The 24,463-nt window shown below is 54.6% G+C and overlaps 3 protein-coding genes and 2 long non-coding RNA genes across 7 annotated transcripts; 2 read left to right on the forward strand and 3 right to left on the reverse strand.

Moving 5' to 3' along the window:
- On the forward strand, positions 1,464 to 2,119 carry DPM3 (dolichyl-phosphate mannosyltransferase subunit 3). 2 transcript variants are annotated; one of them, XM_001929283.5, is made up of 2 exons: positions 1,464 to 1,586; positions 1,764 to 2,119. In XM_001929283.5, the coding sequence occupies exon 2, from the start codon at positions 1,769 to 1,771 to the stop codon at positions 2,045 to 2,047; it is 279 nt and encodes a 92-aa protein (XP_001929318.1). In that variant the 5' UTR covers positions 1,464 to 1,586; positions 1,764 to 1,768; the 3' UTR covers positions 2,048 to 2,119. The 2 variants fall into 2 exon arrangements, with proteins under 2 accessions (XP_001929318.1, XP_005663384.1); XM_005663327.2 differs by having other exon boundaries at positions 1,561 to 1,653.
- On the reverse strand, positions 2,953 to 5,382 carry SLC50A1 (solute carrier family 50 member 1). The gene is given in 7 exon segments (XM_003125719.3): positions 2,953 to 3,280; positions 3,282 to 3,344; positions 3,426 to 3,545; positions 3,787 to 3,948; positions 4,551 to 4,674; positions 4,814 to 4,891; positions 5,216 to 5,382. Coding segments are annotated over 7 exon segments (666 nt in total). The 5' UTR covers positions 5,296 to 5,382; the 3' UTR covers positions 2,953 to 3,241.
- EFNA1 (ephrin A1) lies at positions 6,353 to 13,338 on the reverse strand. Of its 2 annotated transcripts, none has more exons than XM_021088465.1 (5): positions 12,248 to 12,378; positions 8,648 to 8,943; positions 7,611 to 7,676; positions 7,416 to 7,466; positions 6,353 to 7,282 (listed from the first exon to the last, which is right to left on the reverse strand). In XM_021088465.1, the coding sequence occupies exons 1-5, from the start codon at positions 12,337 to 12,339 to the stop codon at positions 7,170 to 7,172; spliced, it is 618 nt and encodes a 205-aa protein (XP_020944124.1). In that variant the 5' UTR covers positions 12,340 to 12,378; the 3' UTR covers positions 6,353 to 7,169.
- On the reverse strand, positions 13,795 to 16,959 carry LOC106510138. The gene is made up of 3 exons (XR_001308360.2): positions 15,769 to 16,959; positions 15,456 to 15,585; positions 13,795 to 13,880 (listed from the first exon to the last, which is right to left on the reverse strand). It is a non-coding gene; the product is annotated as an uncharacterized LOC106510138 (long non-coding RNA).
- Positions 13,872 to 23,080, forward strand: LOC102158536. Its single transcript, XR_002343426.1, has 3 exons — positions 13,872 to 14,475; positions 21,845 to 21,977; positions 22,876 to 23,080. It is a non-coding gene; the product is annotated as an uncharacterized LOC102158536 (long non-coding RNA).

Consider the following 24,463-nt stretch of genomic DNA (forward strand, 5'->3'; position numbering starts at 1 on the left):
CTTCTCAGTCCCTGCACTTAACTCCTTCACTTACATCTGTGCTTACCTTGAACCTACTGAAACACTGCTTCATTTAAATATCACCTGAACGCAACCCTTTCCCCATAGCCTGCAATGACCTGGCTTTTTCCTTAGAAGCTCCACAGTCCCTCTGGTGTGTGCTCTCTCTTGCAGCAGCAAGTGAATAAACCTAACTGTTTGATTACAGTTATATTTCTAGTGGTCTTATCAGACAGGCTTTTATAATGCTTATTCTTTTCTTTTTCTTTTTTAAAATTTTATAGCTGCACCTGGGGCACAAGGAAGTTCCCGGGGCCAGGGATAAAATCTGAGCCCTAGCCACGACCTACTCTGCAACTGTGGCAACACAGGGTCCTTTTAACCCACTGCACCTGGCCAGGGATTGAACCTGTACCTCCACAGCCTGCCAAGCTGCTGCAGTAAGGTCCTTAACCCACAGCGCCTGGCAGTAATTCCATCTCTTTCCTTTCTTTTATAATTCTTTGTTTTCCCTTAATTTGATAATTGCCTGACATTTTGTCTTATTTGGTTTTCTATATAGCTATCATGAATTCGTCTGCCAAATTCTGAAAGATGTATACCCCTTCTCTTAATACCTTAAACACATCAGGTAACTCCTCTGTCCCCACGTTTTTTGTCCCTTAAAGACACCATGCCGGAGCACTTCTTCCTCTAGCTCCAAACCATACTGGTTGTTCCCTTGAGTTTCTCTTTTAAAATATGACAACCTTGGAGTTCCCGCTGTGGCACAACGGGATTGGCAGCCTTTTGGGAACAATGGGACATGGGTTCGATGCCCAGCAGGGCACAGTGGGTTAAGGATCCGGCACTGCAGCAGCTGCGGCTTACGTCACAACTAAGCCTCGGATCTGGACTGATCCTTGGCCAGGGAACTCCATATGCCATGGGGTGGGCAACAAAGGAGAAAAATATCAACAACCCTTGTTCTAACACCTATCTCAGGGCACAATGGCTAGCTGTTAATGCATCTGTTTTCCTGACTCTTGCTTTTCACTCTCCACCNCAGGAGAAGCTGAGTGTCTTGACATCTCCATTTCTCCAAAGTCTACTGTGATGATCAAGAAACATTCAAGTATGTATGATTGGGTCATTTTGCTTTACAGCAGAAGTTGACAGCACGTTGTAAATCAACTATACTCTAATAAACAAATTAAAAAATATATTCAAGTGAATGAACGAATAAAAGAATAAACGAATGAATGAATGGGATTTTTGTGCAGAAGTGAGTTTAAGAGGAACAATATTACATCCCCACCTTGTTGCAAGGCCTAAGGCATCCTCGGGTTGTCCACAAGCCTCACGCCAGTAGTGGAGCGGGATCCCGAGGGAGAGAAGCAGCTCCGAAGGCTCCCCAGATCCAGGCCGTGGCTACAGGTGCGGAGCCGACTGAGTTCAGCCTACGTCAAGACCGCAGCCCCGAGCTCGCCAGGCGCTGCTCGCCGACTACAACTCCCAAAAGGCACAGCGGCGGAAACGCGAGCCTTGGAGGATTCCCGACGCTGACGTCAGACCCGCGCGGAACAGGGGAGACGTGGGGCAGCGAGGTAAGTGTAGGTGGATGGAGGAGTCGGGAGCGCAAGAGCAATGGCAGGACGGGGGAGCGACTCTGAGGTTAGGTGCTATTCAGGGTGGGTGAGGGAGAAGGACAGGGACTGGGTCTCAGATGAAGAGCGGGTAGCGGGGTGGCAGGGATCTCGAGCTTTGCCTCCTCTTCCCCTCAGTGACCATGACGAAATTAGCGCAGTGGCTGTGGGGACTGGCGCTTCTAGGCTCCACCTGGGCGGCCCTGACCATGGGAGCCCTTGGCCTGGAGCTGCCCTCGTCTTGCCGGGAGGTGCTGTGGCCACTGCCCGCCTACTTGCTGGTGTCTGCTGGCTGCTATGCCCTGGGCACTGTGGGCTATCGCGTGGCCACTTTTCACGATTGCGAGGACGCCGCCCGTGAGCTGCAGAGCCAGATCCAGGAGGCCCGAGCCGACTTGGCCCGCAGGGGGATGCGCTTCTGACACCCTAACCGAATTCCCGCCTGGACAGCCTGCTCTCTCATTCTCCCATTAAAGAGCCAGTTTATTTTCTAACTTTGTTTGGTTTGAGTGTGGATGGTGGGAATTGGGGGTTCTGTATACCAGCTGTTAAGGGGTAAGAGGTAGAAGAGCCACCTTCCTGTGGTTTTCCCAGCCTTTGTCTTTGCATTCTGCTGGGCTTCCTCATTTTTGCTCCAAAGGAAACAAAGACCTCGTCTCAAAATCTCTCAAATGGAAAAGCCATTTCACTTTCCTGGTTCTTTTAGCCCTATTAGGAAATCCTTCTCTTTGTTTTTGTGTTTTTAGGGCCGCACGTGAGGCATATGGAGGTTCCCAGGCTAGGGGTCAAATCAGAGCTGTAGCTGCTGGCCTATACCACAGCCACGCCAGATCCGAGCCATGTCTACGAACAACACCACAGCTCACAGCAACGCCCAATCCTTAACCCACCAGGAATTGAACCTGCATCCTCGTGGATACTAGTCAGAATCGTTTCTGCTGAGCCATAAAGGGAACTCCAGGAAGTATTTCTTGAAGGCTTATTTCCATTCTTCATAAATTCAAGCTCTGTTCCTTTTTTTCTTTTCTTTTTTTGGCCATGCTGGTGGCATGTGAAAGTTCCCGGGCCAGGGACTGAACCCATGCACAGCAGCGACCCAAGCCACAGTTGTGACAATTCCAGATCCGTAACCTGTTGCACCACCAGAGTCCCCAAGCCCTGTTGTTTTTAAGGCCTTCCTAGGTCTTTCCAACCTCTTGCTTCTTTCAGATAACCTTTTCTGAGCCAACCCTACCAGCCCAAGAGCAAACGTGGCGGGGACATTGCACCTCTAACCTTTACCAAACCAGGCTGGTTGAGTATCCCTGAAGAGAGAATGAGCCTTGATGGGCAGGGGTAGGGAACAATTTATTTTAAGGCACATTCTAAAGATTTCATCCCCACCTCCAAAATTAAAAAATGAAATCTTGGGGGAAAACAAAACAAAAAGTGATTCATCTCCCAGTTCCAGTCTTCTAAGTAAAGCTCTTTCTTTAGTCCCTGAATTTTCAAAGCTGTCCCTTTTCCTTTACCAAAACCCACTGCATCTGTGGAGCGATCAACAGGAACAGCTGAAACAAGCAGGTGTCTTTGGCCACAGGTTGGCATTAAGGTGCCCAGCAGTCAGATGAACTCCCTCAGGTTTGCAGAAGCTGATAGTTCCTGTCTTGCTCCTGGAGGGTACTTCCAGAAAAGCCAGAGGCGAATGAGGCTGGTGAGGATTCCTGGAAGGTTGGGCACCTGAAATCACAAGGGCTGCTTTGAGGAGAGAGGCCGATTTTCCACCTTGTACACCTGTCACCCCGTCCCTGTGCTGCTTACCACAATGTAGGGATCTTCTATTCGAAACCCATAGAGGGTCCAGGAGGCAGAGGTGAGGAGGGTGGCAATGGTGAGTGAAAAGGAGAGGCGCTGGGTTGATTTAGTCTGAATGACTTTGGCCTGTGGGAAAGGATGAAAGGCACTCCTAGCCAGGCGCTCACCTTGCCTAAGAATTTACTCAGGAAAAAGGTCAAACATCTCTAATCTTCTGTTACCCATCCTTTCCCTCCTGCCTCCTACTCACTCAACTCTACTGCCCTGTGTCCTTCCAGGATCTGACTTCCCTTCCTCTGGAGTGTAAGTCTCTGACTAGGGGAGCCTGACCCTTATCGCCCCTACCTCCCTGCACATCCCCACTCACCAAGTCCGCTAGTGGTGAGAGGTACATACTGATGGTGAAGATACTGCAGAAGAGGCCCAGCTGCTGCAGCCGGGTCTCAAGGTCAGGCACCAGGAGACAAAAGTAGCCAAAACCCAGGACAAGGACCACCAGCAGGGTTGCAGTCTGAAGGAGCACAGCACCCTGCAGAGGAGAGAGTAGCCTTACCTCTGGAGGTGCCTGGAGCCCTTTCTGACACTGCTGCTGGAATTAATTCATCCTGCCCTCTCCCATGCTCCAGTGAGGGAGCCACCCATTGTCTAAGCCTCCTGTATTGCACATGTCACAGCCTCTTTCCTACCAGTGACTGTAGCACATATCTGATCCCCCCACCATACTGAAGGTGTCTAGGGGAGGGAAAAGTATATCTTTTTTGTTGTTTGGTTTGGTGAGCTTGCTACACAGAGTAGGAGTTTAATGCTTGTGTGAATGAGGAAGCAGAGCTAATCATCTCACTCTCAGCCACTGGCCTTGGCTCTGAAGGAAACATGGAGACAAAAAAAATCCCTTTCACTCTGTTGGGCAGCAAGGCACTATCAGGCTAGGCAGAGCTATTGGCCTTGCCAGAATGGGGGACCATATGTGCATCCCAGAAGGCTAGCCTCATGGAGGAAGGAGGACTGCAAGGCTGGAGGGGTCTTCCAGGAAAAGGTGGCAGTGCCAACCTGTTACAGTCTTCTAGGAAGCAGTGTTTGCCTTGCCAGTAAGGCAAGGCAGGGCGTGCAGCAGAGATGAAGGGCCTCTACCTTCCGATGGCAGTAGTGCAGATACACCAAGATATACAGGGTCTGAAGCACAGCACCCACAGCATTGACGACGATTAGCGTCCCGTTTCCCTTCAAGGCCCCATAACTCAGCCAGCCCAGATTGCTGCAGGGTGGAGGGGAGGGACATTCGTCCGCAGGGTGGAGGGTGGGCGGGGGACCCGAGGGGCCTCCTCCACATTCCTCCTTACCCCTCCCCAACCTCCCTCAGAAGCCTTTCCCGACGCAGGCATCGCCCCTCTCACTTGGCATCCGTGGTGAGAAAGGGCAGGAACTGGACACTGTCCACGCTCCGGGTCATCCGCATGTGCTTGAGGTCCGAGCTGTAACGGGGCCCCGAAAGGTAGGGGGGAGAGGTGGAACGGGAGAACCAGGCTGCCGGGGCGTCAAGATCCCCGATGCCTGTCATTTTCCCCGGACAACTGCAGACGCCGCCCCCCCCCCCCCGGGTCCCGCCCTCAGCATCCTGGCCTTCTCCCTCAGGTTAAGTGACTGGCCTCGCCCCTGTCCCCCGGCCCCCTCGACCCGATTCCACTTTGACTCTAGGTTCCGGATGCAGCCTGAGGCTGCCGCCACGTCTCTGTCCCCTGTTTCTCCTCTCCCGATTTCCTGGTCCTGCCCCAGCCCAGCCCGTCCACGCTTCTCACAGGCCGGTGGAGAACATGCCGAGGGTGAAGAGCACGCAAGCTCCGGAAAGGAGCGAGTCCGCCAATCCGCCCGCCTCCATCCCTCCCCGAGCCGGATCTCGCGCTCTGCGCTGGACACCAGCTTGCGGGATCCTGAGCCCGCGACGCCGGAGCCCCGCCCCTCCGCGCCCCCGGCCCCGCCCCTGCGCCCTCGGCCGTCCCCCCCGGAAATTAAACCGGAACCCGGCCCACCCCTAGGACGTCAAGCAGGAACTCAGGCCCCGCCCCTCCGAGCGCCCGTCCCGCCCCCACCCGCCTGGCTGTCGGCTCGTGGGTTTGCGGGGGTTCAAGTTGCTCTCTTTTCCCGCCGGTCTCCTTCCTAAGGTTTGGCGTATTTGTCCCCGGGACCAACCGCTCCACACTCTCTGCTGACCCCCTGGATCCCTAGCCCCCCAGCCTCAACTCTTTCCCACAGGCCCGAAAGCCTACGTGGTAGAACTCCAAAACAGCAGCTTGCTAGGCAGACTTCGACACGCTCCCCAGGCAGAGCCCCGGCTCGGAATTTCAGTTGCCCAGAGCTTGGGAGATTTTTTTCCTCATTTGCTGAAGCCTCTTTCCGGTCTTTTCCCTAAATAACAGGGATTGCCAGGAATCACCGAGTCTTTGTGAGCTGCCCTCCCCCTTCAGCCACACTGCCAACTTTCCGTGACTTGGCCAACCCACTGGCCAAGCGTGTATCACTGACCCCCTAGTCCAACCGACTTGCTGCTGGGAACTTTCCCTCCCAGCCTCCCACACACGGCAGCCTCCGCTGGCGGGGCTGTGGGGCGGGCCACATGCCTCAGCTGGCGTTCCCCTGAGCGGCTGCTCTGACTCACCCTGCAGAATGAGTACCTGAACAGTATGCCAAAGCCCAGCGCGGAGAGGGTGGGAGTGGGGCAGAGGTTGGACAGAAAGAACTTCCAGAGTGGGGAGCAGGCTAGGGCCTGAGACATTCTCGTGGGGAGCACTCCTGTCCTGGACAACCCTCAGGGGAGGAAACACCTCACCCTTTTGGGTGAGTGAGGAGCAAATTCAAACCCAGTTCCTACTGGTATAACACAGAGCCTAGCAAATAGCAGGGACTTAAATCAGGATGGAGGGGCAAAAAAGCAAGTCTGAAAAACCAAACACATCACTTTATTTTGAGACAAAGAACACAGTATAAAAAAGTTCCAGTTGTAGAAATCAGCACAGACACAGAAAGTTCATATGCAGATTCTGTACATGTGGGCCCTGCCCCTCAGGCTTTAGTCTAGGCACAGACTGTGTGTGTGTGGGCCCTGCCCTTACAGATACACCTTAAGACCAGGTTGGCACAGCCCCCCTGCTGGCACAGCTCTGGGAAATGCTGCCCCAGGATGGGAGAGGATGCAGTGCCTGGCTACAAACCTCTCTGTGACAGCGCCACAGAGGACAGTCCTGGGAGAGATGCTGGGTTAGCCCAAGCATGCTGCTTCTCCTGTCCTTGGCTCAGCCACAGCACTACTGGATCCGAGCCGCATTTGTGACCTACACCACAGCTTGCAGCCACGCCGGATCCTTAACCCCCTGAGCGAGGCCAGAGATCTAATCCACATCCTCACGGACACTTATGTTGGGTTCCGTCTTGTTTTTCCTTCAGTCAGTTCATCTGGCCATCGTGGCTCTCTCTGGGAGGGGCATCTTTGCCAAGCTCGGAGTCCATCCATGTGACCCCAAGCCCCTTCCAGCTCGGTTCCCACAGTGCCCTTCGTGAGCCATGTTCACAGAGCTTGTCTCTTTGGCTTATGGGCAGGAAGGGAGGGGAAAGGACTGTCTGTCCCTCAGGTGGATGTGGGGATGGCACCTCCTCTGGGTGGCAGCTTATGCATGTCGTGGGAGTGCTTCCCAGGGACTGAGGCTCTGGGAGGAGCCTCAGTAATAGTTCTCTTTACGCCAGATGTGGCCTCTGCCTTCACGAGGTCTGGAGCAGCAGGAATGGCAGGAGCAGCACAGCCCAAGCAAGTGGGGAGAGGCGGGGGGCAGCACTGTGACCGATGCTATGTAGAACCTGCACCTCCGGGTCATCTGCAGAGTGAAAGGGCAAAGGCCCCCAACATGAGTGGCCCCACCTCAGGTACTGGCCCTCAGCCCAACGAGGAGCCACCTCCTGTACCAGCCTCTTCAAGCAGACCCCCACTTTGGGGCCCCAGCCACCTACCTGCTGGAAGTCTTTTCTCCTGTGGATTGGCATGGGCCTGAGGACTGTGGGCTGAAAGACAAGGGTGGGCTTAGGTTAGGTCATGCACCAAGGAGGGCGGGAGTGCTGGGTGGGCTGGGCGGTGGGATTCCAGATCACTAGACCAGGCCTAGGACAGAGAAGGAGGAAGGAGACCCATTGGGCCCTGACACTCACTGATTTTGCCGCTGACAGTCACTTTCAGCTTCAAGCACTGGTCTTCCTGGTGGTGGATGGGTTTGGCTACAAATTAAATTCAGAAACTGTTAAGGAACGCAACTCTGCTGGAAGGAAATAGAGGCACACGTGTCTCTGGCGCTGCTCTCTTGGTCCCTGCTCCTTTGAATCCCTCTCTTCCCCTCATCTTTGAAATCTTGCGTTCCTTAATTTTTGCCCTCATTCTGCCCCAAGTTCAGTCCAAGCTCCAATTTTTGGGAATAACCCCTGGCTTTAGAAGTGGTGATAGAAAGAGGAGAGACACTGTCTCCTCCCTACAGGCCATCCTCCACTCCTCCCAGCCTGAATCTGGGGCAGGGGGGCTGCAGGCCACTTGGTCCTCATCCTGCCTAAGCCCCACTTAGGCCTGGATCCTCTCTACACAAAGCTTATCGTCCAACTTATAAAATCCACCAGTGACTCTCCACTGCGCTCGGGATAAAGTCCAGACTCCTCAGCACTTCTTAGGCCCCCAGGACCTACCCTGTCTCTCTCTCCAAGCCCCTATCTCCCCACTTCCAAGTGTCCCTCCTGCTCCAGTCAGGCTGGACCACATAGAGGTCCCTGAAGATGTCATGTTCTCTCGCACATGTGCCCACATCCGGCCAACTCCTCTGCTCTTGGGCCATCCTCCCCTGGAAGCCTTCTCTGAGCCCCCCCTTGTCTGGCAGGTACCAGGTCATTTTCTCAGGGTCCCCGTGCTCCTGTCTACCAGATCGCCCTGTTCTAATGGTCTATTAATCTGTGTGTGTCACTTTCCAGCTTCCTGGAGGACAGGGACCCTGTAGTGTTTTATTTATCTCTGTGCCTTGAGCGCCAAGCGGGGTGCCCAGGACACAGCAGCAGCTCACTCCACGTTTGTAATGACAATGATTGAGAGCAGAATTTAGGACTCTCTCCCGCTGGACTCCCTGCTCAGCATGGACTGAAGCAGGTGCATCATGCCAGCTGCGCCCCCCCCAGTACGTGCACCTGTGGGCACACTCCCAGGCACTCACAGATGTAGTAGTAACTGTGTCCCTCTTTGAACTCCTTGCCCAGGGTAAAAGGTGTGAAGCGCTGGAACTTCTCAGACAGCTTCTCCGGGCCATGTCTGGCGTTGGGCTGGTTGCACTGCCAGCGGACCTGGTCCTTGGATTGGGGTTGGCACAGCTGGTACTGCTCACGCTCCACCAGGTATAGTGTGTACCGCTCCATGGCAGCCTCTGCCACAGAGTCATCCTCGTAATGAGGACAGATGATGTCCAGGTAGTCATTCAGCCGCACATGGACAGTGTAGTCCTCATTCCGAAACCTGGGCATGTGAAGAGCGGGAGGAAGCAGGTGGTCCCTCAGAAGCCAGGCCAGAGCCTTGAGCTTCCAGATGTTTACATGACCCCTCCCATTTCATACTGGACCCTGCCCCCCCCCACAAAGACTTTAAAAATCTCAACTCCCAATATTTACTGATCTCGATCTCTTAAATATCTTTCCACCGTCTCCTAAGATCCCCCCACCATCACTGTCTGCCACTAATCCTCTGAATAGCATCCATTTAGTATCTTTTAGGTACCAAAGCACTTCCTATAACTTCCCTGATATTTACCCAAGGATGAGCTTCTAAATATTTCCTCAGCTCGCTCTTCTACCCATAAATATTTCCCCACATTTATTCTACCAATTGCTCCTTTAAATGCTCTGAGACCTCAATCTGAGACCCAACACGCCCATTCTAGAATCAAGACGCATGTAACCCTTTCTCTTCCCCGAGCTGGTATCTGGTGCTCAACAATCTAGGTTTTCGCTGCTCTTACACCTCTCACTCCCCCGTCCCAACAGGGTCTATCACGATGTTCAGCTTCACTCCCCCCCCAACACCCAGTATCATCCACACCCACAGATAATGCTCAGTCACTTAAAGTTAAATCACTTTCATCAATTCATTCAGACCCCTTCAGTCTCCCCTTCTAGCTGTTGAAATCGGTGCTCAGCGCACCCTGCCCCAAACAGCCCTGTGACTTTAGCTCCAAAAAGCCATACTTTCACTTCCCAAGAAATGCTGGAGCTCCAGAAATGCTGGAGTTCTCAGATCTGAGACGGCCTCTCCTCTCCTTCCTTCCCAAGGTGCAGCCAGCTCCCCTCCCCCAGCCCACTCCCCCCCAGGCTCCACAGGCTCCAGCCTGACTGCCCACCAGCCCCTCCCCCTGGCCAGCTCCAGACACCTGGCTCCAGTCTGGGTGGGGTCCTAAGAGGGGGAAAGTGCCTCCCCACCTCCCTCTCCTGAGCTGGTCAGCTTCTCTGAATTCCCCCAAAGCACTGCCAGCTAGAGACTCAGCAGAGCTGGCTGCCAACTTGCTTCAAGCCAAAGCCCCGGGGCATGGGGGGCGGGGGACGGGCAGGGGTTAGGCCAAGAGGCCTCTGAGGTGGGCACCCAAGGGCCAGTCAGCATGACACTTAAGAGGCCTGGCCTTGCAGGAGCATGCCAGTGCTCCAGCTAGGCTTACCCAGGCCCCTCCCCCACCCTGGGGAAGAGAGAGAGAGAGAGAGAAGAGGGAGAGAGAGAGAGAGGAGCAGAGAGAGGCTTTTAAAATTCCTCTCTGGAGAGATAAACATAGAAGCCATTTCAGAACAGGTATTTCAGCTCTGGGCCTGGCGTCTTTCCTCCATTCCCGTGACGGGCACTGACTCACTCCTCATCCACCTCTGCCACCCGCCCCAGCGTTTCGTGAGAACTTGTGAAAATTTACCTCGTCCAATGCGGCCAGCTCCCAGGACCCTGCAATGGCCCAGGGCCTAGTCCTGGGCACTGTCCTCTGGGCAAAGGGAACTGGCCGGTCTGAATGGGTGGGGTACCTGCCCCTCTAGCACCAAGGAGGCCAGTTCCCAGCTCGCAGTGGCACTGCCCTTCTTCCCACGCTGCCCCCTGCCTGGGGCCTGGAGATCCCAGAGCTGATGCCCTCTGCTCTGAGTCACCCAGGCCAGCCTCACACCTGCCCAGCTCGTTGCCACCTCATCTTTGCCCTCAAGCTGGATCTGGCTTGGCTGCCTGTGGACTCCACTCTGGGCTGGCTCCCCTTTAGTCCTAGGTATGGTAGCATGAGAGACAGAGTGTGTGTGTGTGGCCAGATGGACAAGGCAGAAGCTGTCCTGGGTGGGGGCACCCATCACCCCCCTCCTGGGGGTACAATCTGCTCCATGTAGTGCTCCTTTGACTCTTGCTCTCTATCTGGGAAAGGGGCGGGGGGGGGGGGGAAGGNAACGGCCCTTGGAATGAGGAGGGGGGCTGGGCCTCCAAGGAAGAGGCTCTTTCCTGAAAGAGAGGAAACCTGGGAGCTTGGGAACGGAAAAGGCCAGAGTCCCCCCCTCCCTACTCACGGCTTCCTGTCCCCTCCTCCTCCTTCAGCCAACACCTGGCATGGGCATAAACAGGGACTTTGGTCTCTCCCTCCAGGACAAGATTGGGTCAAAGAAGCAAAGAATAGACAGAAAAAGTGGGGGGGGGGCTGATGGCACTGCCCTGTCGGGTGGCCCGATGGGCCAAAGAGCTTTGGCCTCTGGGGTGGGCAGCTGGCTGTTCCCTCCCTGAACAACAAACCATGGATGACAGACCCCTGACCAGGCAATGCTGCCCCAGGGTCACAGGAAACTGGCACGATCTATTTCTCAAGGGGAGTGGGGGCCTGCCAGGGCTGGGGGGTGGCCAGGCGGAGTGCAGAGGTTTTCCTGGGACCCCAGGTGCCCAGCCCTCCTCTCCCTCCTCCACCCTGCCCCCTGCTCCTGTTTTCCCCGCAAATATTGTTCCCATAACTTCAGAAAACTCAAGAACAAAGAACAAAGGGTCCGATGGAGCTTCTTCCTCCCAGTACCATTTGCCTCACAGCCCTAAACCTGCCCAGGAGAAATTAACTCCTTCCTGCCCAAAGCCCTTCGTAACCCTTTAACCCCCTTCCCGGCCTTTGGAACCTTTCCCATGACCTCGCTCCCCTATTCTCTCCAGTTTTACTACCTGAATCTCAGAAGCAGGTGACTCCCCAAAGCCTACGCACACAGAGCATGTACCTCACTTGTGCCACCCAAAGGGCCCTTGGTGGTGCTGGTGGTGGGGTCTTTCCAGGGACACTTTAAATACAGAATGAACACTTAATACCTGCACCCAGGTCCCTGCTGAAGGGTCCTCGCAGGATTACAGTGAGCATTCTGCCTACTCCTAATGTCGAGACCTGTCAGTGTAGGCAGATGGCCAAGTGACACCCAAGGAGAGGCACAGGGGCTTTCACCGTGGAAGGGCCTAGAACAAGAGCTCTGGCGGCCAGGGAGAGTGGCCCCTGCTGGAGGCAGGAACTGCTCAGCGTGGGTCCCTCACTTCGGAGTAACAGGGGTGCCAGAGGGAAGGAAAGAAGCGCAGAAACCGTGCCTGTGCAAGCCGACGCGGGCAGGGTCCCGCCTGGGGGTGGGGTACTGCCAGTTACGGGGGAGAAGGAAATCCACGGGATCCCTCCCGCCGCCGGTCACCGCCCCCCCCAAAGACTCAGGTTAGGGGGTGGCTGGGACAGTTAACCTGGACACGGGGAGCAGTGCCAACCGGGCGCCCAGGCTGTCGGCCGGAGACTCGGGCTTACTTGGGGTTTGAACTGTTCCAAAAGACGGTGTGGCGGTCAGCAGCGGCCAGACTGCAGCACAGACCCAAGAGAGGGGCCCAGAGGAACTCCATAGCGCGGGGCCTGGCCAGGCCGGCCGGGGACGAGGGGGCTCCTCGGGGTCTAGGTTCCCGCTGGCCTGTTTTCCCCGCAAATATTGTTCCCATAACTTCAGAAAACTCAAGAACAAAGAACAAAGGGTCCGATGGAGCTTCTTCCTCCCAGTACCATTTGCCTCACAGCCCTAAACCTGCCCAGGAGAAATTAACTCCTTCCTGCCCAAAGCCCTTCGTAACCCTTTAACCCCCTTCCCGGCCTTTGGAACCTTTCCCATGACCTCGCTCCCCTATTCTCTCCAGTTTTACTACCTGAATCTCAGAAGCAGGTGACTCCCCAAAGCCTACGCACACAGAGCATGTACCTCACTTGTGCCACCCAAAGGGCCCTTGGTGGTGCTGGTGGTGGGGTCTTTCCAGGGACACTTTAAATACAGAATGAACACTTAATACCTGCACCCAGGTCCCTGCTGAAGGGTCCTCGCAGGATTACAGTGAGCATTCTGCCTACTCCTAATGTCGAGACCTGTCAGTGTAGGCAGATGGCCAAGTGACACCCAAGGAGAGGCACAGGGGCTTTCACCGTGGAAGGGCCTAGAACAAGAGCTCTGGCGGCCAGGGAGAGTGGCCCCTGCTGGAGGCAGGAACTGCTCAGCGTGGGTCCCTCACTTCGGAGTAACAGGGGTGCCAGAGGGAAGGAAAGAAGCGCAGAAACCGTGCCTGTGCAAGCCGACGCGGGCAGGGTCCCGCCTGGGGGTGGGGTACTGCCAGTTACGGGGGAGAAGGAAATCCACGGGATCCCTCCCGCCGCCGGTCACCGCCCCCCCCAAAGACTCAGGTTAGGGGGTGGCTGGGACAGTTAACCTGGACACGGGGAGCAGTGCCAACCGGGCGCCCAGGCTGTCGGCCGGAGACTCGGGCTTACTTGGGGTTTGAACTGTTCCAGAAGACGGTGTGGCGGTCAGCAGCGGCCAGACTGCAGCACAGACCCAAGAGAGGGGCCCAGAGGAACTCCATAGCGCGGGGCCTGGCCAGGCCGGCCGGGGACGAGGGGGCTCCTCGGGGTCTAGGTTCCCGCTGGCTTTCGAGGCGGCTCACTCAGCACCGTGCTCACAGCTCTGGCCCCTACGCCTCGCGACTCCGCCTTTTGGGCCGGCGCCGCCCGACACCCCGCCCCGCCCCCGCCCCGCCCCGCCCCGCCCCGCCCCGCCCGGCGTGCGGCCGCCCTGGGGCCTGGGGGCTGGGGAGGTGGAGGAGGGGAGGGCAGGGGGGAGGTGGAGGAGGGGAGGGCAGGGGGGAGGTGGAGGAGGGGAGGGCAGGGGGGAGGTGGAGGAGGGGAGGGCGGGGGGAAGCCGAGGGGAGCGCGCACCTCGGCCCGACAAATCTACTCAGCGCTGTGTGTTTGCTCACTCGTGGGTCCCTGTGCAGCTTTGTGGGCCTGTGCGGGTTGGTGGGTCAGTGTCCCGGGCGCAGTCGCGTGCGGGAGAAGGGAGCGGACTCCACATGTGGGTCTTGGAGCACGCGGGGGCCGGACCTCCCCGGCGGCGCTGCGTGCGGATCTTGCGGGGTGCGAGGCGGTTGATAGGTCCCGCATCTTTCCTGAGCCTTGCACACCCAAGCTCGGGCGCCCGCGTTCCCACACTCTTCTCCTACCCCAACCCCCTTCCCGGACTCTGCGATCGGCTGCCCCTCCCCACACACGCGGCTGTTTGTTTTTGTTGGGTTTGTCAATGTTGTCTTTGTTCGGGAGATTGTGTCATCGCCTAGATGCCGGGAATAAAGTGCGACCCTGTGTGTGATCAAGTGTGTGTAACATGTGCGGCCAGGGCTAAGGGCGCCTCTGTCCATCAGTGCCTGTGAGAGGGAGGGACATTCGGGATCCTGGGCCTGCGAGAGGGTTCGCTCTTGTTTCTAAAGGGCCAAAGAGCACTAATGATCTGTGTGTGTGTGTGTGTGTGTGTATGCCAACACACGTTGTGTACCCCTGCGAACAGGCTTTGAAATATGGACTGTGAGAATCTGGGCCTGAAGAGTGACAAACTGTAACTACACATGTGCATCTGGCATGTGTAAATACGTGTGATGGCGCGCAAGTGTGAAAGCATTTGTGAGTAGTATCACAGCGGCGTGTGGGGAAGCGTGTGAAACTTTGACGTACGTATGCTAATGTTTGTGAACAGCGCGTGAAGGGGAGGGGAAGCGTGCACAGGCGAGCTGTATCTGGGGGCCGGGGGCTGGGGACAGGCAATGGGTGTTGTTGTGCAGCGTCCCAGGCTGGGCGTCTGGGTCTCCCAGTCAGTCAGGCCCCGGTACCCAGCTCGCCCCCTCCCCCGCGCCGTGTAAACAAACCCTCTGGAATTCGCCTCTCGGGGCTCCTCTCCCCGCCGGGATCTGCTGCCGTCTGGAGCAGGGCTGGCGGGTGGGTGTCTGCCTCCCAGCTCTCAGAGTGGAGAGGGCGGGCAGGTGTTTGATTAGGCTCGTGTGTGTGTGTGTGTGTGTGTGTGTGTGTGTGGAGCTGGAGGGCCGACTGTTGTGTGCCTGCGTGCGTTTGGTGGTTCATGTGTGTGATTGTGGGGCTGTGTGCATGCGCGCCCAGAGTTGGTTTTGCGACTCTGTGCGCACCCTTGGCCAGCCTTTTCACGCGGCTGCGCAACGTGGGAAGCCGCAGACCCAGGGGCCCCGAAGGCTTGGGCCCAGCTTCCCTGGTTCCCAGGCTGTTTCATCCTCCTCTTTTACGGCCAGGCCTGGCTACAGCTCCCTGTAATTACTCGGGCCGGGACGCTGCGGCAAGTCCCGCGGTGACCCCCGCCGGGGAGGAGCCTGGAGCGGGGGGAGGGCCCGAGCTGGCCCCACCCCGCGTGGGGCGCAAGCGGCTAGAGGCCAGACTCGGCCCGTCCTGCCGCGCGTAGGATAAATATTTACCTAGCGCAGACTAGGTACTTGGCCCTGTGACCTCGTGTCCGGGTCTCGGCCAGGCTTTGCGCACGGACCCTACCCCACCCCCTCGCGCGCACCTGCCCCAGGCGACGTGCCCGGCCCCACGTTTACCCCAGGTGCAGCCCGCCCCTCCCGCCGGGGTCGAAGTCTACCCGCCGACCAGGCCCAGGGCAGCGCCTCACGCGCATTTTGCTCACCTGGGTGTCAGCCTCCCACGTGTCCCCGGTGGGATTACCCCGCCCCTGCTCTTGTCCCATAGACCGAAGTTCCACGAGGGCAGGGATTTTTGCTTGTTCACTACTGTATTGCCAGCGCCTGGCACAGCACCTAGCACACAGTAGGTAGTCAAGAAATCTTGGTAGAGTGAGTGAAAATACTGCTCAGTGTTAGTTCTGCAGGAAGTGCTGCTCTGAAAACGGCAGAGGGGTTAGAGAGGGAAGTGGTGACGGTGGCTCTTCAGAGAGGGTCGCCCAGGATTGCCCCCGGAGGGGACAGTTGGGGGCACATTACCGGGTTTCTCTGACCGCTGGGATTGCTGGGCGGGAACGTGTGGGGTCCCTGGGCTGCGCCGCTGGGCCGGGCAGGTTCGGGCTCGCTCGGCCCAGCCCGGCGGGGCCACGTCCGTTCCCGCCCCGCCTGTGTCTAGGGCTGGAGCAAAACGGGTGGAGAAGAGGTGGGGGGAAATTCTGGGCACGAACAGGACGCGGAGCCCTTTCTCTGGCTTGGCGCTGTCCCCAACATTCCCTCTCGAGGCTTGGAGCTCATCACGCTTCTCCTGTTCCTGTATTTGTGCGTTTGGAGGTCGTTCGTCAGACCTAATGGGGCACCTCTAGATGCCAGCTGTTGTGATGGGCACCGAGGGTAAGAGTGCGTCTAGGATAAAACCTCTGCCCTTGGTTAGTCCTCAGACCAGTAGGGGAAGTAGATAAGACACCATTTATACAACACATTTGCTCAGGGGAAGAGCTTGCGCTGCAGACCCACAGCTCGATCTTGCCGTCCGGACGCTACGGGGGCCACTGCGACGCCTGGTGGACCAGGAGGAGCGTTGCAGGCACTCTGCCATCCAAACAGAGAGACCTCCGAAGGGACCACTACTCTGAGACTCAGACCCGCAGACCAACTCAGCCCTATCCCTTCCCCCACCCCAGCACCTAGCCTGCCCTGGCGGGTCTTGTCTTGGTTCTTGCTTTGGGCTCCCTCTCATCACAAAGTCGTGCGCCTGTGTTGGCTCTCAGCACCGCCACCCTCAGGCAAACATCTGTGCTCAGTGGCGGGAGCTGTCTGAGGTGTCTGTCTGTCTGCCTGCCTGTCTGGGAAATTCCCACATTGAGTCCTTTCTGGGAATTCCTCAGGGACCGGATTAACTCTCTGAGTGCCCTGGGGAGGCTGGGCCTCTAGAGGGGGTGCTGTCCACCTGTGGGGCACTGCTGACCTGGAGGTACCATTTCCAGCCTGGAATAGGCACAGCTGCTTTGTTGCTACTCCCTTGCTGAGAGCCCTGTGGTTTGGGGTGGAGAAGGCCAGAACCACACGGCCCTGGGGCCCAGCTAACCTGGCCTAGCCCCTAAGGGCATCACTGGGCAGTGGGGTGAGGCAGGGTGCAGGGGAGGAGATCCTGCACTTGGAGCAGCCGCTGCTCCACTCCCTCAATGTCATTTTGGAAAATAAAGTGTATGTCTCCCACTTTATTAGTAATGTGTGTATATTTTTCAAAAGTTGAAAAGGACGATAGGAGAATAAAAGGGAACCACCAGCTACTGTTAACATCTTCAACCCTTCCCTGCCAGGCTTTTGTTTGTGAGGTTTGGTTTGCTTGCTTTTAGACATTGTGTTAAATATGACTCATTTCTATTGTGTAATTCTTTTTTCCCCTTTAACTTTACAACAGAAGATGTTTTCATGCATAAACTCTTTGTAAACAATATTTTTAACCACAGCATAATGTTTCATTCAGTGGGTGTTTCAGAATTTGCTGTTGTAATGAGGCAGGGTAGAAATAAATAAACACATCCACGAAGGCTCTCAGGCACTCCTCAGCTGCTGAGTAGGTGAAGTGATTGGTTCCTAGAACTTACAAATAACTTTCATTCAACAAGTATTTATAGAGCGGAGTTCCCGTTGTGGCTCAGTGGTTAACGAATCCAACTAGGAACCATGAGGTTACGGGTTCGATCCCTGGCCTTGCTCAGTGTGTTAAGGATCCGGCATTGCCATGAGCTGTGGTGTAGTTTGCAGACTCGGCTTGGATCCTATGTTGCTGTAGCTGTGGTGTAGGCTGGCAGCTACAGCTCCGATTAGACCCCTAACCTGGGAACCTCCATATGCCGTGGGAGCGGCCCCAGAAAAGGCAAAAAAAAAAAAAAAACCCAAACCAAACCAAATAAAAAAAAAAAAACACAAGTATTTATAGAGCATCCTCTCTGGACTGGGCTCTGGATTGGGGCTGGTGGGCTTAGTGGAAACAACAGGGCCCTGCTCTTAGAGTTTTAACATTTTATTTTATTTTTTATTTCTTTGAGGGCTGCATCCATGGCATATGGGGGTTCCTAGGCTAGGGGTCCAATCAGGCCAGGCTGCTGGCCCACACCACAGCCACAGCAACATCAGATCCAAGTCCCATCTGCACCACACCACAGCTCATGGCAACCCCAGATCCTTAACCCACTGAGCGAGGCTAGGAATCAAACCTGCAACCTCATGGTTCCTAGTTCGATTCGTTTCTGCTGCGCCCAACAGGAACTCCAGAGCTTAACATTTGAGATGAAATCTGGGCATATGCTTTTCTAGATTTTGGAGAAGTTCACAGATATGGAAAAATGCTTTTGATAGTGCCAAATCAAAGCTTAATTCTTTTAATTACTAGTTCAGTTCTCTCTCTCTCTCTCTCTTTTTTTTTTCTCTGTCTTTTTAGGGCTGCACTTACAGCATATGGAAGTTTCCAGGCTAGGGGATGAATTGCAGCTACAGCTGCCAGCCTACACCGCAACCACAGCAATGCCAGATTGGAGCCGCCTCTGTGACCTAAACCACAGCTCACAGCTCAGTGGATCCATAACCCACTGAGCGAGGCCAGGGATCAAACCCACATCCTCATATCCTCATGTTCCTAGTTGGCTTCTTTACCACTGAGCCACAACGGGAACTGCACTCCGTTCTCTTAACTGAGAGCCAGAACCTAATAGATCTGTCCCTCCCCCACATCCAACTCATAAGGGAGTCAAACTCTGTGGAAGAAGGTGGCATTCTCCCCCTGGGAGTCCACTGCAGGGAAAAGGAGTTTGGGCAGGATGGGGAGTGGGAGGGAGATGGGAGGGGTGGTGCTAAGGAGGATGGGTCCCTGATTTCTTTCCTGAAAGCACCAGAAGGTGTTTTGTAATGCTGCCTCTTCCACCAAAAGTAACAAATTGCTTCTGTCAGAAACTATACTGGGAGGTGCTGGGGACTCTGAAATATATCCTTGCCCTAAAGGAATCTAATCTGCTGGCAAATATATACTTAGAATATGGGATAAGAATTATCATAGAGGTATATGTGGAACAACAGGCTGTGGCTCACAGTGGCAGGGATGGTTATTTGGGGTCGGGAGGGCGTCACAGAGGACAGGATATATATGTTTTTCCCTCTGCCTGCCTTTGAGTCTCTGCCAGCGTGGCTGACGGAGGAGGGGATATATGAAATGGGTTTTGGAGGATAAGGAGGCATTCGCATTCAGGGATGAGGGAACAAAGAAGTGTTAGAGTTTGTGCAGTGAATATTCTGGTGTAGCTAAAATTACCGAATGGGTCTGGGGGAGTGGCAAGAAGCGAGAACAGAAGGTGGCTGGGAGGTCATGCTGCCAAGGACCTTGAATGCCATGCTTGGGGTTTGGAGCATTATTCTGTAGCCCCAAGTTAAGGATCCAGCATTGCCATGAGCTGTGGTGTAGGTCGCAGACTCAGCTTGGATCCCATGTGGCTGTGGTTGTGGCTGTGGTTGTGGTCAGCAGCTGCAGCTCTGATTCAGCCCTTAGACTGGGAACCTCCATATGCTGCAGGTGCGGCCCTAAAAAGCAAAAAAAAAAAAAAGAAAAAAAGTCTGTAGCCCCAAGATGCTTACATAGGACATAAAATCAGAGTTGCATTGTATTTTATTATTTTTTGGCCACACCTGTGTCATGCAGAAGTTCTCAGGCCAGGGATTGAACCCCCACCACAACAGTGACAATGCCAGATCCTTAACCCGCTGAGCCACCAGGGGACTCTCAGATTTGTATTTTGAAAAAGTCACTGTTGGTAGCAAAATATGGGCAGAAGAGGGAGTTCAGAGGTAGGGGGGCTAGTTAGGCCGGAGCTGTGGGAGTTCCCGTGGGCGTGAGGAGGGTCTGAAGCTGAGGAGCCGTAGAGTGCAGAGAGCAGAGGACAGATTAGACAGAGCTGGATGAGGGCTGAGCCATGGGCAGGAGGCACGGAGCAGTCTGGGATGGCTCGGTGGGCAGGAGTGCCCCTTACAGCCAGGAAAAAGAGATGAGGAGCAGATCGGGGAGGATAAATGAAGAAGACACTTCTGGACATTGTATCAGTTAGGAGTGATTTGGGCTGCAAATAACAGACTATCCAACTACCAGTGATTTTTTTTTTTTTTTTTTTGGTCTTTTTGTCTTTTGAGGGCCACATCCACGGCATGTGAAGTTTCCCAGGCTAGGGGTCAAATCAGAGCTGTAGCTGCTGGCCTACACCAGAGCCACAGCAACGCCAGATCTGAGCCACATCTGTGACCTACATTACAGCTCATGGCAACACCAGATCCTTAACCCACTGAGCAAGGCCAGGGATCAAACCTGCAACCTCATGGTTCCTATTGGATTTGTTAACCACTGAGCCATGACGGGAACTCCAAAATACTAGTGATTTAAACAAGGGGTTTTATGTTTTCCCGAAAACAAAGCCCTCTGGACTTGGGACAGCAGCTCAACACTGTTGGAGACCCACTACACTCTGACTTTCTGCTCTGTACCCATGCCTCTGGTTACAAGATGGCTGGCTGACTGTATAAGAGCTACCTTCAAGGTGCAGAAGCCACAGAAGAAGGGGTGGGAACAAGAAGGCTTTTCCTGGAGTTCCCATCGTGGCACAGTGGTTAACGCATCCGACTAGGAACCATGAGGTTGCGGCCCTAGAAATGGCAAAAAGACAAAAAAAAAAAAAAAAAAAAAAAGAGCTTTTCCTCCCAAGGGTCTCTTTTTATCTGTAAGAAAATCTTCCCCAGCATCTTCCTAGACAGCCTACTCTCAGGGGGCAGAATTGACCCGGTGTCCACGGCTGCACCAGCAACTGTGCAGGAGAATACTGTTCTGAAGGGCTGGGGCAGGGGCCTCCTCCCCCAAATGGGATCTGCTCTGTCCCCCAAAGCAAAACAAGCCTTGTTAGCCTAGGAGCAGGGGTTAGCCCTGAACAGTGCTGTGTAGACATGTTGTATCTGAGGGGCCAGGGGAGGTGTCCAAGGAGGGGGGCAGTTGGGGGTGGGGGCCAGGAATCCCTTCCCTGTGATTTTTTTTTTTTTTTTTTTTTTTTTTGTCTTTTGTTGTTGTTGTTCTTGTTGTTGCTATTTCTTGGGCCGCTCCCGCAGCATATGGAGGTTCCCAGGCTAGGGGTCTAATCGGAGCTGTAGCCACCGGCCTACGCCAGAGGCACAGCAACGTAGGATCCGAGCTGCGTCTGCAACCTACACCACAGCTCACGGCAACGCCGGATCGTTAACCCACTGAGCAAGGGCAGGGACCGAACCCGCAACCTCATGGTTCCTAGTCGGATTCGTTAACCACTGCGCCACGACGGGAACTCCTGATTTTTTTTTTTAATTTTTATTTTTTGCTTTTTAGGGCTGTGCCTGCAGCATAGGGAAGTTCCCAGGCTAGGGGTTGAATCGGAGCTACGGCTGCTGGGCAGAAAGATATTTATTCTTTTTTTTTTTTTTTTACTAGGGGTCAAATCAGAGCTGCAGCTGCTGGCCTACACTGCAGCCACAGCAACACCAGGATCTGAGCCGCATCTGCAACTACACCACAGCTCACAGCAACGCCGGATCCTTAACCCACTGAGTGAGACTGGGGATCAAACTCGAGTCCTCATGGATGCTCAGTTGGATTCATTACCACTGAGCCGCAATGGGATCCCCAACATTTACTCTTCAGTGCAGCTGATAAACCTCTTTTCTACTACCCTGTCACACTGTACCCTCACCCCTAGAATCTTTCACTATAACAGTGTAAAAGCAGGATTTCAGAAGCATTACTTTTGCATAATTTTTTCTGGAGTTCCCACTGTGGCTCAGCGGTAATGAACCTGACTAGCACCATGAGGACTCGGGTTTGATCCCTGGCCTCGCTCAGTGGGTTAAAGGATCCGGTGTTGCTGTGAGCTGTGGTGTAGGTTGCAGATTCGGCTTGGATCTGGTGTTGTTCTTGCAGTGGCTGCAGTGTAGACCAGTGGCTACAGCTTCAATTCAACCCTTACCCTGGGAACTTTCATATGCCTTGGGTGGGGCCCTTAAAAAAACAAATTGAAAACAAACAAACAAAACACAAAGAATTTTCTTCTAATTACAGAAGGAAAACATGGTCAATGCAGAAAACTTGGAGCAGCGCAAATGAAGTAAAAAAAAACATCACCCAAAGATGTTAAATCTCAGGAGCCAGCACACTTGACAATTCTTTCCCCGTGGCTCTGGAATTTTTTATGGTAAATATCTTTGAAAGGTTACAGTTTAATGCCCATGTTATGGCCAGCTCGGAATCCCTTACATTTGTATAACATTTTACGATCTTCCAGTATTTTCAGCTGTATATTTTATCACGTACTATTTCATCTTTATAGACTCCTACACATTTTGAGGTGGGCTAAGGTGGGAATTGTTCCCCTACTGAATAGGTGGGGAAACTGAGGCTCCGAAAGATGACGGTAATCAGGGCTCAGATGGATAGCCTCACGGGGGCTTGGGTCCACACTGCTGTATTCCTTTCACAGTTCACTGCCCTACTGTCCTGGGTATAGAGGAAAGATCTGGGAGTTCCCATCATGGTGCAGCAGAAACGAATCCGACCAGGAACCATGAGGTTGCAGGTTCCATCCCCGGCCTCAATCATTGGGTTAAGGATCCAGTGTTGCCATGAGCTGTGGTGTAGGTCGCAGATGTGGCTCAGATCTGGCATAGCTGTGGCTGTGGCCAGCAGCTACAGCTCCAATTAGACCCCTAGCCTGGGAACCTGCATGTGCCTCGGGCATGGCCCTAAAAAAGACAAAAAAAAAAAAAAAAAAAAAGAAGGAAAAAAAGACCTGGCCGCAAAGTGCTGGGTTTGCTGTGGGCAGCTGGAGGGAGTATGTACAGAGGAGGGAAAGGCAGGGAGGAGAAGGCCCTGTTCCTTCCCTCATCAGAGCCCTTGGTGGCGGGGGGGACCACGGGGGTGGGAGGTGGGAGAGAAGAGACCCGAGGGAGTTGGTGGGTCCAGCTCCTGAGCTGCAGTCTTCCAGCGCTGAGGCTCACCCGCCTGGCCTGTCCCTGCAGGCAGTAGATGTCCAGATAATGGCTTACTTTCCACTTCACCAAACAGTTTTTGAGGTCAGTTTGTTTGTTTATTAGGCGCTGAAGGGAAGGGCAAACAAGCAAACCTGTGAGCAGGAGAGCGAGCCTGGAGAGCTTGAGTCCTGGCTGTGGAAACGTGGGCAAGGCCTTTAACCTCATTGAGCCTCCATTGTTTTCATCTGTAAGGTGAGGGCCAGACTGCTTTCTTCCTGGAATTATACAGATCAAATGAAATACCAGCTCTGAGGGGCCGAGGGGGCAGGGTGGGATGGGGGGACTGTCAGTAAGGGCTTCTCTTTTTTTTCCTTTTTTTTTTTTTTTTTTTTTTTTTTGCTTTTTAGGGCTGCACCCACGGCATACGGAGGTTCCCAGGCCAGGGGTCCAATTGGAGCTGCAGCCGCCGGCCTACACCACAGCCACAGCAACGCGGGATCCGTGCTGCGTCTGCGACCTACACCACAGCTCACGGCAACACCGGATCCTTAAACCACTGAGCAAGACCAGAGATTGAACCCGCAACCTCATGGTTCCTAGTCGGATTTGTTTCCGCTGTGCCATGACGGGAACTCCAGGTCTTCTGTTTTCATGGGCCTGACCTCCTGTACTGACTGGGTGTAAATGTGCTCCTACTCAGTTCAGGGAGGAGGGGGGGCCTTCAGGATACGGGGAAGGTGTGGGAGGAGGAGCCTTAGGAACACAAATATTTGTTTTGCCAGGTAGTACTTGATAAATGCCCTAGGGACACGGCAGCCAAGTGCTCTGAGGTTCAGTGAGGGCAGAAATAAATGGGAGAAATTCTTCTTTTTTGGCTGCACCCCTGGCTTTTGGAACTTCCCGGGCCTGGGCTATTGAACCAGAGCCACAGCAGTGACAACGCCGAATCCTTACTTAACAGCTAGGCCACCAGGGAACTCCCTGGGGGAACTCTTTCTGAGAGTTCCCCAGGTAGGGGTGGTGGGCATGGGCCCTTGCCTAGAGGGACAGTGCAGGCCTTTCTCCCCAGACCTGCGGGGGCCACAGGAAGGTGATGGGGAGAGGACCTGTCCCCCTGCAGCTTCCTTGCTGCCCCCATGTCTCCATCTAGTCCTCATCCTCACCCTCTTCACTCTCCCTCTTTTTGTTTGTTTTCTTTTTTTATACGGCTGAACATACAGCATATGGAGGTTCCCAGGCCAGGGGTCTAATCGGAGCCGTAGCCGCTGGCCTATACCAGAGCCACATCAACACGGGATCCAAGCCACATCTGCAGCCTACACCATAGCTCAGGGCAATGTGAGATCCTTAACCCACTGAGTGAGGCCAGGGATCGAACCTGCAACCTCATGGTTCCTAGTCGGATTCGTTAACCACTGATCCACGATGGGAACTCCAAGGCTGGCTCCTCAACCCCACTGCACCGGCCCAGGGATCAAACCCACACCTCAGCAGCGACCTGCTGCAGCACAGTGGGAAATCTGGGAAACTGCTTTTAAATGGGCTAAGGACATTCCAGATTGAGCTGGGGCAGCAAGGTGTCAGGGACAAGGAGGTTGTAGTTCATTGGGAAACCACTGGCTGAGGGAAGGCAGAGAGAGAGGGGCGCTTTGGAGACCTGAGAGTGGATCGTGGGCAGGTTGCCCTGGGAATAATAACATCAGCTCGCACT

This window comes from Sus scrofa, chromosome 4, assembly GCF_000003025.6.
Source record: "Sus scrofa isolate TJ Tabasco breed Duroc chromosome 4, Sscrofa11.1, whole genome shotgun sequence".
In the NCBI taxonomy this organism is placed as follows: Eukaryota; Metazoa; Chordata; class Mammalia; order Artiodactyla; family Suidae; genus Sus; species Sus scrofa.

Bases quoted from the DNA above. Each gene is read 5' to 3' on its own strand.
- EFNA1 (XM_021088465.1), bottom strand. From the start codon at position 12,339: ATGGAGTTCCTCTGGGCCCCTCTCTTGGGTCTGTGCTGCAGTCTGGCC. The intron at 8,944-12,247 runs GTAAGCCCGAGT...TCACATGCCCAG, and splicing joins TGGAACAGTTCAAACCCCAA to GTTTCGGAATGAGGACTACA. The intron at 7,467-7,610 runs GTGAGTGTCAGG...CTTGTCTTTCAG, and splicing joins GACTGTCAGCGGCAAAATCA to CCCACAGTCCTCAGGCCCAT.
- DPM3 (XM_001929283.5), top strand. From the start codon at position 1,769: ATGACGAAATTAGCGCAGTGGCTGTGGGGACTGGCGCTTCTAGGCTCC.